This window comes from Balaenoptera musculus, chromosome 16 (assembly GCF_009873245.2).
Source record: "Balaenoptera musculus isolate JJ_BM4_2016_0621 chromosome 16, mBalMus1.pri.v3, whole genome shotgun sequence".
Lineage (NCBI taxonomy): Eukaryota > Metazoa > Chordata > Mammalia > Artiodactyla > Balaenopteridae > Balaenoptera > Balaenoptera musculus.
In genome coordinates, this window is record NC_045800.1 from 9,060,787 (window position 1) to 9,077,680 (window position 16,894).

Sequence of the window (16,894 nt, forward strand, 5' to 3'; positions counted from 1 at the left end):
GCGCGCATGCGTGTTTACAGTAGCTGGTCTCCTCCGACCCCGGCGAGAAGCGGCGGCTCTGGGGTTTGCGCCGGACGAGGCGGAAGTTGCTCTGTTCCTTTACAGTCCCTCAGTCTGGCGGAAATTAAAGAGCTGTAAGAGAGGTTCCGGAGCTGGCCTGGCGTGTAGGTGGCCAGATGGAGACCGAGACCGTAGAGCCGCCACTGACCCGCCGCCCGACGCTGGCCTCTTCCTGGGATGCCGCGTGCGGAGCCCTGGCCCAGAGTCTCAATCTCACCCGGTCTGGTCTCGGCGCCCGGGACGCCGACTGGGAGGAGCTGCTGGCGCCGCCTGCCACCGGGTGCGCCGGGCCGGCGGGGACTGGGGTTGTGCTCGGTGCCAGCCACGCTCCTAGGGGAGCCGGGAGGGGAGGCGGGGGCCGTGAGGGGAGGGGGTCTGGGCCCAGAGCCGAGCCGGTGACGGGTCTGTGCGGGCGGCGAGGGCGAGGGGGTAGGTCCCGGGTAGCGGGAGGGTGGGGGCGGGCCCGCGGGAAACAGGAGGCGACTCCGGCGTGAGCGTCGGACGCAGGGGACGGGGGGCAGGTGACCTGAAGACTCGGCATTTCACCCCCTTCCCCCTTGTGTCCGTCGCGTCGGCTCCTGAGGCCCCCTGTCGGGACCAGAACCGCCTTTCTATCCCGAAACAAAAACCTCCTGTCGGCCAAAATAGGCATTAAAAACAAAATCCAGATGTCGAAAATCTTCATCAGCTTAGTTTTGAAAATGGCACACTTTGGTCCTTTATTCTATTCTGCACCCCGCCCCACCCCCACTTCTGAACTGTTTTTTAACTTACACTAGCTGCCCAGTCCATATATTTCATTAACTGGACAGGCAATTATAGGAAGTCGCTTAGAATGTATTACAGAAGTCAAGGGAAAAGAGAGTGGAGAGCCCTCACGTCTAAAGCATCATTTCCTTATGAATTCTGTATTGAGCATTTCGTCAGTGCTTTGCAAGGCGCTTGGACTGCAAATGCAAATGTAAATGAATAGGATAACATGTCAACCCCTGTGGCCCATTAAGTGGGTTAATGACAGTGTTCAGAGAACTGTATAATAGTCTTCATTTTCTTTTCAGCCAGGATCTGGTGATGTTGCAAAGGAACGTGAACAGCCAAGATGAAAACCCCTGCTTCCTTTACCTGAGATGTGACCCTCCTGGAGGTGAAGAAATCGTTTCTATTGGCATTTTAAGTTCAGCAAGAAATATGGAAGTATACTCAGGAGAGGAGTACTGTGGAACCAGTAGGGGCAAGAATGTTTGTAATGTTCTGGATAACAGGTTTGTGACGTATGCGTGTGGAAGTGTTCTTCTGAAGTAGTGTTTTATTTTCTTGACCTTTTGTGATATTTATTGATTCTCTGACATTGGTGCCAGATACTAGGGGAGAGAAGATAAAAACATACCAGCAGACATAGAAGTTTAGACCTTTAGGGATCTTAAAGACAGTCTAGATCAGCCTAGTTGTTTTTATAAACGTGGAAATTGAGAGCTAGTGGAAGAGAGAGAAGTTGGTAAAAGATCATAGCTAGTTAGTGGAAGACTATGATCAGATGAAGTTCTGGTAAGTGTTTCTTGTCTGTTTTCTTTAACTCACAATGATCTGTTTTCCAAAAATTAAGTTGTCTATCAGTCTGGAACTTTGAACATTTTCCTGTAGGAAACTCTTTACACATAGTGTGTGAGTCCAACACTGTGCCATACCAGCATACTTAACCCATTTTTATACTTCTTGATTTTTTTTTTCTGATTTCTTACAAAGATTCTGACCTAATCTCTCCTTAATACGAATCAAAATACGAAGTGTTTTATATACCACGCATGTTGGATATAACGGGTATGTTATTGAGCTTTACAGTGTGCTCTGTGCTGCATGAGCATACATTTGATATCTAATTTCATTTTCTCATATAGCTAGTAAGCGGCAGATGTTGTCTTTGTAGCCAGTGCACTTCAGTAGGAAGTCCCAGCTATTTATGCCTCACCAGGAAAACTGAATCCAAGGATTTAAATATTGTCCTGGAAACTTTTATTTTTAAATGTAACTGTTAAAAGTGATAATGTGTGAAATTTTTTATAAATTAAATCTTTTTTATTTTTAGTGAACTTGAAAAGATTATTTTGTACAAAAAATATCTAAAATTGGAGTCTTCCACACATGCTTGTAAAATAAAGGTAAGTCATTCCTAAATTTTAACTAATTTGAAAACTACAGTTGTTTTTCTACTATATATACTTATTTTCTGTAGGTTTAGTAATGTAGTTAGTCCAACTTGGTCCCTGGTTTTAGTTCAGAAATACTTAGTAAACATGTAAAAAGAATTCTTTTCTAAAAAATTGTCAACCTCTTTTAAAATTTGAACATTTATTATTTATAGCAATGTCATTACATGTACTATTGATAATACAGTAGTATTTTACTTTTAAGCCTTGAAAAACTGTGATGAAAAAATTTTTTTTAAATCGAGGTATAGTTTATTTACAATAATACGTAAGTTTAAAAGATTTTTTATCTTTATATAATACTTAGGTGCCAAAAAAAAAGCACAGGCAGTTTTGTTCCCAAAATATGTAGAAAGATAGAATATAATTAGAGACGTTTCGGACAAGGGCACCACAAAGTTAAAGGGATTTGGACTGCTGTCTTCAGCATGAAAAATATTGTTAAGGTGAACTTTACTGATGTCATCAGATCTAGGGAAGGGGTACGGAGCTGGAAGTCATAAGCCCTGACTATTAAGTGAGCTCTCTTGCTGACTAGCAGAATAACCTTGGGCAAGTTTCTTCACCTGTTTGGACCTACTTCATGGGTAATATTAGGGGACTAAGGAAAATAAATCTTGGATTAATTATTTTTATCTCTAAAATTCTATGCTGATTATTACTTACAGAAGAGCACAGAACTGATTATCCCATGATGTTGTTTTAGGTGTATATACTAATAGCTTCTAAAGTCATTTAAATAAGGTGATTCATTCATCCAACAAATGTTGGAGTGCGTATTGATGCCAGATACTGTACTTGGCATTTAGGAATTGGCAGTTATGAAATAAATTGGAATGGAGCCCTCACATTGCTAATATTATAGTGGGAAAGACATACAATAGGTTGACTCAGTGTGTAAAATAGGTACTACATTCGCTAGTGAGAAGGGCTTGGGGGTTAAAAAGCAGAATAGGGATAATATGGAGGTTGGAATGGGTGTTTACATTTCATGAGGTATTTACTTACTTGTTGATGACAGTCACATCTTTGGTGCCGCACTGAGTTTTTAGATCATGGGTCTGTATTCGCCTGTGTCTTTGTGTGAGGTATGGGTTTGTTGTGTCTGTGAAGGTGAATGGTATTTAAAACTGTGCTTTGGAAGTACCAGGGAGTGAAAGAGTGTTTCATTTAGGGAAATCCTTGGGTTTGTATGAAAGCTTCTTCTGGGCCAATAGTATATGTAAGTTAAAAGTAATAGTTACTGATGCATATGTTTGAGCACTTACTCAGTGATATACACTGGAAATTTTAACACATAATCCTCATAACAACCATGTGAACTCATTTTACTCCTGACTCAAGTTTGGCATTTGCCCATGGTCACCCAGGCAGAGCCATCACTGAACTCAGGTCTCTCTGATTCTAAATGCTGTTTTCGTTCCACTTTGCTACTTTGTTGTCCTACACCATATGTGAAATGTCTTTTGCTCTAGAAGCGTGGACAACATGAAGAAGCATAAAGCATTGAAAGAGCTTCTGGGGTAGAAGCCAGAAGAGCTAGGGTCAAAGCTTGACCTTTATTTACTCTTTTCACAAGTTAGAAAATCATCGTGAACTCATCTTTTCTATATGTAAACTATTGCGCTCTCTTAAGTCATCTGGACATTCTCTTAGAATTCCTTTGGAATTCATTCTAAATTCTAAAATACTGACTTATATTTAGTATTTCAGCAAACACTTTGCATGGGTTTCTAGAGAGTCTTATTTTGTATTAAATAATATTATAGCAAGTTTCAGTATGTTAAGGTTTCAGATTGGTATAGTTTATCCTTAATTCCTTAAACTATTAAGTAAAACATTATTTACACTTAATTTTTTAGTTGCAGTAAGACTTTTTAAATTCATGTAGTACTTTTTAGCCTTTTTCTGACTATGACTAGAGAAAACTTAAAAATGTACTTGAAGTTAATTTTCAGATTCTTGAATGCTTCAGTCTTACTTCAGTATTAACAAGAAGTGACCTTAAATAACGGTTGTTTTTATTATCATTATTAATTTTCCTGAACTTTTGTTTTATAATAGTTGCTCTCCTTTGGTGAAAAGCAGTGTGTGTTCATCAGTAAAGTTGTGGTACACATGAGGCCAGTTTCGGCAAATTCTTCAGCAGGCTGTCCTGCTCTAGGATCAAGGATAGACCTGGAAAGGGTCCAAACCATCATGGAGTCCTTGGGGTCAAAGTTATCACCTGGAGCTCAGCAACTGATGAATATGGTTAGATTCCAGCAGCAGGTGAGTAGAAATGGATTTCTTTCCACATGCCATTAAAATTCTTTAAATAATGGATTCGTACAAAGACATGTGGTGACATAAATTTTTTCCTTTCAACTTTTATTATTTTTTTTTAACAATTTATTTTGGTTCGGAATTCTTATTTTTTTTTTTTTAGTTTTTAAATTTTTAATTATTTTTTAATAAGTTATTTAATTAATTAATTAATTTATTTAATTTTGGCTGCGTTGGGTCTTCACTGCTGTGCGTGGGCTTTCTCTAGTTGCAGCGAGCAGGGGCCACTCTTCATTGCGGTGCTCGGCCTCTCATTGTGGTAGCCTCTCTTGTTGCAGAGTGCAGGCTCTAGGCATGGGGGCTTCAGTAGTTGTGGCATGCGGGCTCAGTAGTTGTGGTTTGTGGGCTGTAGAGCATAGGCTTAGTAGTTGTGGCGCACGGGCTTAGTTGCTCCTTGGCATGTGGGATCTTCCCGGACCAGAACTCGAACCTGTGTCCCCGGCATTGGCAGGCGGATTCTTAACCACTGCACCACTAGGGAAGTCCCTCAACTTTTATTACTGATTTGACTGTTACCTTTAGTGACTTACGTAAAAATAGCATCTTGCAAAAAAAATGTTTTTGGTACAGACTTCACAGTTTTCTATGAATTCTCTTGCTCATTCATTCAGCAAGCATTTATTAAGCTCCTTCTCGAAGAATAAGACACTGTTTTGGTTACTTTCGAAGATTCAAAAATCAGCCTGTCTTTAAGGATCTTTATTTATAGTCTTATTAGGGGAGTCAGGGTATCTAAGTGGGGAATGATGAGGAATGCTAAGAAAGGCTTATTAAAGGAAGTAGCGTTTTATCTAGGCCTTTAAAGAGTAAGGGTGGGATTAGGCAAGTAAATTTGGAGGGATGCAACTTGAGAGATAGAGAACAGTATGGATTAAATCTTCAGTGCTGGAAGGAATAGGATGTAGCTAGGAAATGAATAGAAGTTCATTTCTCTGGAGTGAAGAAGTGACAGGGGAAGTTTCAAGTAGATTGGGGCTGGATCTTAGAGGATTTTGAATGATGTTATAGAGTTTGTGGGTATTTTTTAGCTCTGTTTTAATAAATTTAATCCGCTATTATGTGTAAGATGAGTCAGTAGGAAAGATGCATCGGCAGAAAGTGAGGCTACAAGAAGGAAAGCAGCTCTGTTATTTCCGTCATCCAGAGGAGAGTTAATGAGAGTCTAAATTTGGAAGGAGTAACCTGATGCTGGATTGTGAGAGGCTACAACAGTGGGGCCATTGGCACTTGACAACTAACTTAATATGGGTTCTGTGGGAGAAAAACAGAATCAAACGTGAAACTAAAGTTTTGAAAATGGTGATACCATAATATACATGGAACCCCAGGGAGGAAGCGACTTGGGGGAAAAAGGAGTTTAATTTGGGAGTGTTGAGTTCTAGATGTGAATAACACTTGCCCTGGGGTGATGATGTGAGGCTTTGGAAGCACAGGTGGGGCTGGGGGAGTGGAGGGAGGTTTGGGAGGAGCATGCCTAGTAGATGATGGGGAAGGGGGTGAGGGGAGAGACCGGAGCCAGGAAGGAAGACCCTGGGAGAGTAGGTGCGTTTGCTAAGAATACGGGGAGAGGAAAAAGGAACCAGAAGAGCAGGACACAGCAGTGCTTAAGAGTCGCAAGAGATCTGATGTCAGGAGACCTGGATTCAAAGCTATTAGTTCTGTGTTATTTGGCATTGCTTCCTCTCTTTGAGGATAAATTTCTTCGTGTTTGCAATCTAAACGATAATACTGGTAAGATCACAGGATGAAAGTTTAAAACCAATAATATGAATTTTAAAACTTATATAACTTTCTTGAGATTTGCCAATATTAATTTAGGACGAGTATTGTTGGATCAACAGGCAGACATAGGAGAACAGGAGAGTTGATGATGATCTTGGAAAGCATGGAAAGGAGAGCTTTAAAGTGAACAGGGTCCATACTCTTCTTCCGCTGGCACTATTACCTCACCTCCACACCTCAGGAGGTTCCTACCTGGCCCTCCTGCTCCAGTGCTCCCTCTCCGCAGTGCAGCCAGAATGATCTCAGAGGGTAAAGCAGACTCGACTTCCCCTGTGCAAAGCCCCCTGACTGCTCCCCTTGACACTCAGAACTAATCCAGATTCCGTACGCTCTCACCTAAGATCTGGGCCCTCGTTACCTCCTCAGCCTCATCTCCTGCTGCATCTCCTCAGATGCCTTACTCTAGACATTCTGATGTGGGTGTTCCACAAATATCCAGACGTGCTCCCACCGCAGGACCTTTGCCCCCTTAACTGCTCTCTTTGGGCAGAATCCTCTCTTCCTGATCTCAGCAAGTCTGCCTTTTTCTTGTTATTTCAACCTCATCTTAAACGTTCCATCTTGAATGACACCTTCCCTAACCACCCTGATTGAAATATTAGCCTTTTCCTCCAAATCTGTATCATATTTTCATCAGCGCTTTCTTGCCTGTTTTTGTTTATGAGTTGTTCTGTGTCTCTCTTTAAAATATAAGCTTTGTGCAAAGAGGACCTGTCTGTCTAGTTTATGGCTCCGAGTAAATTTTATATAATATATATGCCCTTTGGATGATCAACTAAGTACTCCTTGGAGATCTTCAGGGGGTCAGTTTGAATAGTGATGAGATGGAAACCAGATTTTGAGGGATTAGTTAGTAAATGGGTGTTAGAATGTGGAGGTAGCCAGGGTTAAGTGGGTTGTTTGAAAAATCAGAGAGATAAGGAACCTGCCAGTATCAGAATCCCTTGGAATGTTTATAAAGTGCAGAATCCTGGCCCTCACCAGTGACCTGAAACACTGAGGATGTGATCCAGGACTCACCTGTTTTATACAGGCAATGCCAGATGAGTCTTATGCATAGCATATTTTAAGAACAGATGTTTGAGGGGAAGGATCCAGTGGCCATAGAGATTAAACATTTAAAAACAGAAGAAATTTTTTGTGTGTGGAAAATTTTGCAAACATTGGAGAGGGTTAATAAATTAAGTAAAATCAGTTCATGGACTGATTTTTATGTTTTAAAACCTTGACTCTGGAAAAGAAATGACATGAACAGTAGTTTGTGGGGTTTTTTGCCCATGTCTTTAGGGTTTTTTGTTTAATTCCCAAAACAATACATTTTCTTTGCTGTGTAATTTCTGTCCATTCACAAGTGCATAAGGTGTATTGTAAGCGTGCTCTCCCAGCTCTCATCCTAGTCCTAAGTGTGGTGTGTGTCCTTGTCGCATCTTCTGTCGTATAGAAACACAAGTCCTCCAACCAACAGCACGTGTGTTGTAACCCCCCAACACACGTGCTAAATCATTATCTATGGGGACATTTGGGAAACCCCCTGGGGAAGAAAGGAGGTGATCCTGTTAAATCGTCTCTGAAACATATTAATTAAAGTCTTTCTCGTGGGGAGGCTATATTTATGGAATGATTCTCACAGGATATACCTGGTTCTCTAGGATTGCTTTTGTCCACAAACAAGGAATCCATGGAATGTCTTCCTGGAAAGTGTCACATAAGCTCTGTAACTATCTGTTAAGAATAAAGTAGGGATGTTTCATGATCAGAGCCTCTCCTTCTATGGAAGGGGTGTAACCACACACTGTTTGGAACCTTCATATGTTAATTGGGGCAGGGCCTGTCCTGATGAGGAAAGAAAGGACCTGGGGAACAGCTTTCTAGACTCCCTGCTTCACCTTTGCCTTGTGGTTCCTTGTTTTCTGGAAAGTTTCTTAAAGTGATTTCTTATTTCCTTGTATTTGAAGTTCACATGTGCTGACTTTGATTTGTTTTTGCTTTAGCAATTTAGAATAATTGAGTAGGAATTCTGAATCAAAGTGCCTGGCATATAGTTGTCATTTAGTGTTATCTGAGGGAAAGCTGTGCCCCATTTTCTCAAAGAAAATATATCCAGTTATTCAAGGTTTTCACTGTTTACCTTTTTCATCTTAAAAAAATAAGATCTTTTTTCTTGCATTTTCAAGGTGATACTTGTTCAAATTCTTTATAATTAAAAAAGTTAAAGACAGTCTCTTCAGAAATCCTACAAGATGTTCAGAGATAAACAATTTTTCAAAAATCTGGAGTATATGTGTACATATATGAAATTAAGTATACACATGTACAAGTATGTGGACACAATTCTACATAAATGCTTTCCTGTTTTTTTTAGGCTGCTCTGTAATTTTTTTTTTTCACATAAAATATGACATGGACCCTAAACAGTAAGTACATATGAATTATTTTATACATATTCTTCTGCCTACTTTTAAAAGGGTTTGAGGTGCCTTGCAAGGCAACATATGACAGCTCAAGAAAATTAAGAATTGAATAAAGTCAAACAAAAGAAGTAGAAGAATAGTCATCAGCAACTAAGGTTGGGTCATTTACTGCACTGCCATATAGATTAACCTGTGAATTTCTTAACATTTAATTCAAAGTGAAAAATAATCACTTTAAGAGCTTTTATCTGAGAAAAATATGACTAATTTTTATAATCAGTGAATTTCTTATAATAATCAAAATATTACTGTATATCAAAATAGAAAAACTCATATAGCAAATGTCTTAATTGCATTTGGATTTTTCTAATTAAAATTTCTGCCAAATTAATTGTCGTGTACAATTTTGACTTTGATTCCACTATTTATGTGATTGCTGTTTTGTAGAATTTTCAATATTCTATCATAAAGGTTTTTTGCAGTACCAAAATTTTGCCACTACCAAAAATAATTGAGTTTTTCCTTTATGACTGAGTAAAGCTCCTTTTCACCTAAGGAGAGTTGTCTAATTTTTAAATTTTATAAATACAATTGTGTATAATCCTCGTTTTTAGGAATAATTTAAGATTTTTTCAAAACTTGCATTCAATAGAAGGTAAGATTTCTTTATAGAGTTTCTCCAACAGGCAGTTCAGTAGAAGTTCCGTGGGGACTTTGTTGTTCCCAACCTACCAACGTCCCTGCTCCCGTCATTCCCCTTTCCTGCTATATTTTCCCTAAGGTATTTATCACCGTCTCTATTCACAGGATGTATTGTCTTTCTTTCTTTTTTTCTTTGTTGTTTGTCTCTCCCTGCTCCCTAGATTGTAGTGTCCACAGAGAGGCGATTTTCATTTGTTTTGTTCACTGGCTTATTACCAGTGCCTGAGACAGTACCTAACACAGAGCAGATTTCTGGTAAATATTTGTTGAATGAATGAGTTTGGGGCTGGCTTAATCCAAGAATCATTTTTTAGAATATCCAGAAAATATATGGACTGAGTGTCTTCACCTAACCTTGTGTAATATTTTTCTCAGTCTCTCTCACTAGATACTGAGCAACAGTAAGTATGAGATGATATTCCCTATAAGAATCCCTGGTAGAGTTCTGTGTTTAGAATTTAGGATGGAGGTGTATAACGTAACAGTTAGATAGGCTAGAGGTAGTTTTGCTTTTCTCTTGTGGAAAAATAGAAGAGCATAGCAAGAACATGGCCCTGGATAGGAGACAGTGTAACCTGCTCTCAAAGGTGAACCTGAGTCTTCTCAGGAAATAATATAGCATAGCCGGTTGAGTTGAGGCCACAAAACATAATCATTACCCTACAAATTATTAAGGCAGACTTAGCCAAAAGGTAGCTCGTTTTAGTCATTGAAAATGTCACAGAAGTACTCATATAACATCATACTTTAAGGATGTAACTATCTGGTCTATCTTCCAATGAAAATAAGTTGCATATCCTTAGGTTGGCTTACCATATGTGACAATGGGCAGATGATTTTTAATTCTATGAAAGTTATCAATTACTGTGACTCAGCTGAGAATACTACATTTTATTACCATATATTAAGGAGGCCTTGGTAGTGGAAACATTAAAATACGCCCATGCAATTTTACTAAGTATGCTTGTGTTTATTTGAATATTTTCCTTAGCAAAACTAGTGAAATGATGAGAAGTCCTGACTCTGGAGTTCGATGGCCTGGGTTCCAGTCCTGCTTCTGCCACTGACCAGCTGTGTTACCTTGGCCGAGTTAACTTTAGTCTTGGTCTCCTAACTTAATATTGGGATAGTAGCTATAGCCTACTCCATGTGAAAGCTTTGAGGATCAGATGAAAGAAGGCACGTTGCCTGACTCTGAGTTACTCCAGAGGTTACCTGTCATTATCATTCATGTTAATAATAACATTTTCTTATTTACCTTGCTTAGAATTGTGTTCCCATTGGAGAGCAGCTTCAGTCAGTTTTGGGGAGCGCTGGATACAAGCACATGATGGGACTGCAGTCATCATCTGCTTCAGGCACCTTCAACAAGTCATCCTCCACACCTTTCCCTTCCAGAACTGGATTGACATCTGGAAACATGACTGAAGACTTAAAAGCTTACGTTGATAAAAGTACACAGCCAGCTGGTGGAGGAAATGTGACAAGCCTCCAAGAGTGTAAAATTGTGCCACAAAACCATTCTCTTCCTGAGAATGATCTTAAGAATGCAGTATCTTCTTTCTTACCAAAGAAAGCAAGTGACAACTCACATATACCTAACTCTGAGTTGCTGCCTTTTCTGCAGAATCTGTGTAGTCAAGTGAACCATCTCCGTGTGGGACCCAACACCAAGTGGCAGGAAAGCATCACCAAGCCCGGCGAAGGCACTGTTGGTGTTACGTAAGTATTTAAGACAAGTGTGGTTTAGATTAGGGGCAGGAGGGGGGAGGCAGGTGGAGGAACTCAGGTTTGTTTCAATAACTACTGCCTGAAAATGTTTCCAGAGAGGATTTTAGCAGCTTTTACATTTCACCATTAACACACTGTAGGAAAGAAATACTCAGCAGAGTAGGATGGATTGCTTTGAAAGAAGTGTGTAAAACTGGAGGTGTCGAGCACTTCTCAGGCATCTGATGGAAGGGGTACAAGCAGCAGATAGGGTCAGAGTAGAGAGTTGTCCGCATGAATTGAGAGGAGCTGTGGTGACCATGATATGTACATTTTTTGCCTGATTGTATGAATTGAGCCATTGTAACAGATTTCCTTTGTAGATCATGTGTGACCTAGGCTAATTTTGGAGTCATCCAAACATTTTTCAGCTCTAAATTACTTCTAGTGTACAGGCCCTTATCCCCTGATCTCATAATTCCAATTTTTTCCAGTCCTGCTTTGATTGAGGGGTGGCTAAGTGTTTAGTATGTTCCCCATCCTTTATATAGATGTAATGTGTCCAAATTTTGCACTAGACTGGAATTCAGGACTCTAATCATAGTTCTAGCTTAACTATTTTGCCTTACTGTTTAAATTTTTTGGTTTAGACTTTATTCCCATGTAAAATGAGGTAGTTGTATTGGTTGAAATTTTCTTAATGTCTCTAATAGCGTTGAAATTTGAGGAGTTTAATAAGTTATTGAAAAAAAAGTGGTTCTTACTTGGGCAGGACAAGGAAAGATAACAATAGTCTTTAATAGTTGATAGTCTACATCAGTGTCAACTTGTGATGTGGCAAAACAAAACAAACAAACAATAAAACCCAAAGAAAAAAACCTAAACATTTAAAAACTGCTTCTGGGTCCAGCTGAGATGGAATGTCCCTATTTCTCTTAGATCCCCCACTTTACCAATATAATCCCTGGACATAATACAGCAAACATACAAAGACTATAAAAGGTGGAAAGAAGTCAGATTGCTCAGGGACCGTGAGGCTTAGTGTTCCTTGGTTCCTAGTTACCTGAGAGTTTCTTTCATCATAGATGGGTATAGGATTTTGTCACATATTTCTCCTATGGCCATTCATATGATCCTGAATTTTCTTCTGTAGTCTGTTCATATAGTGAATTACATTAATTTCAAAAACTGAACCTGCCTTGTATACCTAGAATAAATCCCACTTAGTTGTGGGCTGTAATTCTTTTTTACACAATGCTGGATCTGATTTGCTAATATTTTTTTGAGTATTCTTGTGTCTAATTCATTAAAGATACTGGTCTGTATTTTTCCTGTACTGTCTTTGCCTGGTTTTCTATGAGGGTAATACTGGCCTCATAAAATGAGTTCCATGTCTTAGAAGAGATTGTGTAAAATTAGTATTATTTCTTCTTAAACTGTTTGGTAGAAGTCTCTAAGGAAACCAGCTGGGCCTGGATATTTCTTTCCTGGGAACTTTTAAATTACAAATTCAATTTCATACATAGTAAAGTTGTCAATTCTCCCCATTGATATGAAGACTTAATGTAATGCATACTGAAGTTCCACCACAATACTTTGTAGACATAGACAGGATTATTTTAAAAATTATATGAAAAGCAAAAGAGGTAGAATAGCTAAAACAGCTTTGAAAAAGAAGAATGAGGGCTTCCCTGGTAGCACAGTGGTTAAGAATCCACCTGCCAATGCAGGGGACACGGGCTCGAGCCCTGGTCCGGGAAAATCCCACATGCCGCAGAGCAACTAAGCCCGTGTGCTGCAACTACTGAAGCCCATGTGCCTAGAGCCCGTGCTCCGCAACAAGAGAAGCCACCGCAATGAGAAGCCTGCGCACCGTGACGAAGAGTAGCCCCTGCTTGCCACAACCAGAGAAAAGCCCATGCGCAGCAACAAAGACCCAACGCAGCCAAAAATAAATAAAATAAAATAAATTTATTAAAAAAAATAAAAGAATGAAGTGGGAGGAATCAGTCTTCCCAGTGTCAAGTCTTATGTAGTGAGAGTATTCAAGATGATGTAGTGATGGCAGAGGGACAGACACATAGGTCAATGGGACGTAATAGAGAGCTCAGAAATAGACCCACACATGGACTTCCCTGGTGGCACAGTCGTTTAGAATCTGCCTGCCGATGCAGGGGACACGGATTCAAGCCCTGGTCCGGGACTATCCCACATGCCATGGAGCAACTAAGCCCGTGCGCCACAACTACTGAGCCTGCGCTCTATAGCCTGCAAGCCACAACTACTGAGCCTGTGTGCCACAACTACTGAAGCCCACACGCCTAGAGCCCATGCTCTGCGACAAGAAAAGCCATCGCAATGAGAAGCCCACGCACCACAACAAAGAGTAGCCCCCACTCACCACAATTAGAGAAAGCCCGCGTGCAGCAATGAAGACCCAACTCAGCCAAAAATAAAAATAAATAATTAAATGAAATGAAAAGAAATAGACCCACATGAATATGCTCAACTGATTTTTGACAGAGGTGCAACAGCAATTCAATAAAGGAAGAATAGTCTTTTTAACACATGGTGCTGGAGCAATTGGATATCCAAAGGGTAAAAAGTGAACCATGACCCAAACCTCATACCTTATACAAAAATTAACTCAAAATGGATCGTAGACTTAAATGTAAAACATAAAGCTATAAAACTTTTCTAATAATACATAGGGGACAATCTTTGGTGACCTAAGACAAGACTTCTTAGATATGACACCAAAAGCAAGGTAATAGAAAATTTGATATATTGGATGCCATGAAAATGTAAAACTTTTGCCCTGTGAACGACTCTGTTAAGAGGAATAAAATACAAATTACAAAGTGGGGGAAAATATTTGCAAATTATGTATCCAACAAATGACATATCTAAAATATAGAAAGAACTGTCAAAACTCAACATTAAAAAAATCCAATTAGAACATGGGCAAAAGACCTAAAGAGACATTTTATCAGAGAGGATGTACAAAAAGCAAATAAGCACATGAAAAGATGTGCGATTGACCTCATGGCTATTAAGGAAATGCATATTAAAACCACAATATACCACTATACAGTTATGGCTAAAATAAAAAGTTTAAAAGTGGTAACGATAGCAAATACTGATGAGGATGTGGAGAAACTGGATCTCTCATTTTAAATCCTGTGAGGTTTTAAAATGGTACAGCCACTCTAAAAACTATTTCGGCAGTTTCTAATAACTGAACGTACAGTTGTGCTCCTGGGCATTCATCCCAGAGGAATGAAAACATCTGTCCACACAAAAGCCTGTACACAGTTGTTCATAGAAGCTTCCAGTAATTTAATAAAGTTGTATGGATTAAAAAAGAAAAAAACTATTTAAATTGTACAGTTGCTGGGGGAAGTACTTGGAAAACCTTAAAAAAATTTTGCAAGATTACTTTAGATTTGGAGCTCAAAATCAAAAGGACCCTTTCTAAAGAGCCATTCTTTGAGGGTAGAAATTCCATCATCTTCATTTTTATATTCTCATTTCAATTGTATGCTTAAATGTTTAAAGAATTGAAGAAGTAAGAATGCTTTGGGCATTCAGGATCGTGGTCACCTGTTGAGTGTGTATTTTAGAACCTGGAAATATATTGTAAGGAGACAGTATAGTTGTGGAGACAGATTTCAGCAATGTGTGTTGGCTGCTTTATCGTACTAGTTTGGTTGTTTTTGTTATAATATTAGGGAAAATTGTTACATTATTATTTTTTAAATTTACTTTTAGAATGGAAGAGCAATCCATTTGTTCCTACTTGGAAAAGATTCTTTCTAAAAATATGGAACTGATGGAAAAGAAACTTGTGGACTACATTGATCAGCGAATATATAAACTCCAGGAGCACATAGATAATAAGATTGCTTTGTTAGTGGACTTGCTGCAAAGTCCCAACTCCCCACCCTCTGGCATGCCTCTAAGACATTATGACTCTGGAGAAAGACTTTCAAATGGAGAAAGATAGCACTGAACATGTTCAAAGTACTACAGATATTTATTACATATTTATTACAAATCCAAACCCCAAAAGTCAAAGCAACTATTTAATGTCATTTGAGGATCACCGTTTACTTACATAAAGCAACCTCAGTGTTCATTTTAACTGTACTGTTAACTGTAAATCTCGTCCTGTACACTAAGAGTTAACATGATAGGGTCAGAAATTATTTTTGTTTTTCATATTTTTCACTTTTATAAGAAATTCAGATATACCTCTGGGTTGCTTAAAGTTTTCAAATTTTTTAAGGATTTCTAATGCTTTTCATCAGTTGGTAGTTTATATGTGTTTGATTGGAATACTCTTAATTTTTAGAAAGACCTTATGTTTTACGGGTATAAAAAATGCTTAGAATACTTCATTGATATTTTTTCTTTTTCTAATTGATCGTTCTTAGAAAACTGGGTACTTAAGGCTTGCACCCTTTAATTTCAGATCACCATATTACCTTTTTTATTATTTCAGATAAAAAATTAGATGTGATATTTGGCATGTGTAAAATTGGTTTACATTGGGGCCATTTTGTGTTCTGTTACACTGTAGTTATGGATAGAAAAGTAAAAATTAGAACTGACCTATTCTTTGTTAGGATTATTACTTTAGATTTTATGTTTGATGTAAAATGAGAGAAGTCATCTTGTTTGATCTCCATCAACTCAGAAAGTAGAAGGAATTCTCTCCTTTTCTGAGCTGATACAGGTTCTTCTTTCCAGAGCCCTTTTCTGATTGAAGTGTGAAATGCTGAGGTTCTGCATTGAAGGATTAAGGCATATAAATCAAGGAGATTGCAGTTCTCTCTGGCAGACATGATTTTCAGAAATTATACCTATTGTATATGTGTTGTAAGGTGATATATTTGCATCTAAAAAATAAATGCATCCACTCTGGAAAGTACTTATCTTAAACAAATAAAAATATTTTTTTTCATCTAATATTTAAGATGAAAAAGGATGGTTTACACTCATTTAGTATGTTGTATTTTGATGAATTTAGTTCTTTGAAGTGAAAACTAATATAAAGTGTGTTCATTTATTAATCATTCTGACCTTAGGGACATGAGGACTTGTATATTACTTTTATCAGTCTTTTCCTAATGTATTAACAACATATGTAGCCATTAGGTAGCATTTCTTTCAGCACTCAGGAGAAATGTGTCTCATTTAAAGCTGAACCCTTTCATTAATAGTTTATACAATTTCTGATTATTGTGGTCTGTTCTTTGATTCACAAATTGCTTTAATATAATTATAACTAGAACACCTATGCTATGTTTTCTAAAGTAATTAAAATAAATACAATATTCATGATTATAGTAGTAGAATAATTCAGATGAGCTTTAATTCCTGATCATCCATTTCTTAATTTCTCCATGTTAATAAAAACCTAAATTACATTTTATATATATTAGAGATTCATAGGTATTGATTTTCTTATACTTACAAATTGCTATACGTATGTATATATAATTGCTTTATTAAAATTATTATCACCTAAGAAAGTACTGCCTGAATTTGCTCAGATAGGAGGAGCAGACCACAGTATGTACAAAATCTCTATTAAGTCTTTTTTTTCTTGTAACTTTTCTCCCCTTGTATGTGGCACACCCAGTAAGTCAAGTCTGGGAAATCAGGGCTGGCAAATGCACCTTCAGAGGTGTCAGG

At 38.4% G+C, this 16,894-nt stretch overlaps 1 protein-coding gene across 2 annotated transcripts; it reads left to right on the plus strand.

Moving 5' to 3' along the window:
• Positions 1-20: 20 nt before the first annotated feature.
• On the plus strand, positions 21-16,533 carry C16H10orf88 (chromosome 16 C10orf88 homolog). Of its 2 annotated transcripts, none has more exons than XM_036829482.1 (6): positions 21-340; positions 1,119-1,322; positions 2,144-2,216; positions 4,329-4,535; positions 10,752-11,206; positions 14,966-16,533. In XM_036829482.1, exons 1-6 carry the CDS (start codon positions 177-179, stop codon positions 15,198-15,200), a joined length of 1,338 nt encoding a protein of 445 aa, XP_036685377.1. In that variant the 5' UTR covers positions 21-176; the 3' UTR covers positions 15,201-16,533. The 2 variants fall into 2 exon arrangements, with proteins under 2 accessions (XP_036685377.1, XP_036685378.1); XM_036829483.1 differs by lacking the exon at positions 21-340 and adding an exon at positions 593-1,021.
• The last annotated feature ends 361 nt before the right edge of the window (positions 16,534-16,894 follow it).

Bases quoted from the DNA above. Each gene is read 5' to 3' on its own strand.
- C16H10orf88 (XM_036829482.1), top strand. From the start codon at position 177: ATGGAGACCGAGACCGTAGAGCCGCCACTGACCCGCCGCCCGACGCTG. The intron at 2,217-4,328 runs GTAAGTCATTCC...GTTTTATAATAG, and splicing joins CACATGCTTGTAAAATAAAG to TTGCTCTCCTTTGGTGAAAA. The intron at 4,536-10,751 runs GTGAGTAGAAAT...TACCTTGCTTAG, and splicing joins TGGTTAGATTCCAGCAGCAG to AATTGTGTTCCCATTGGAGA.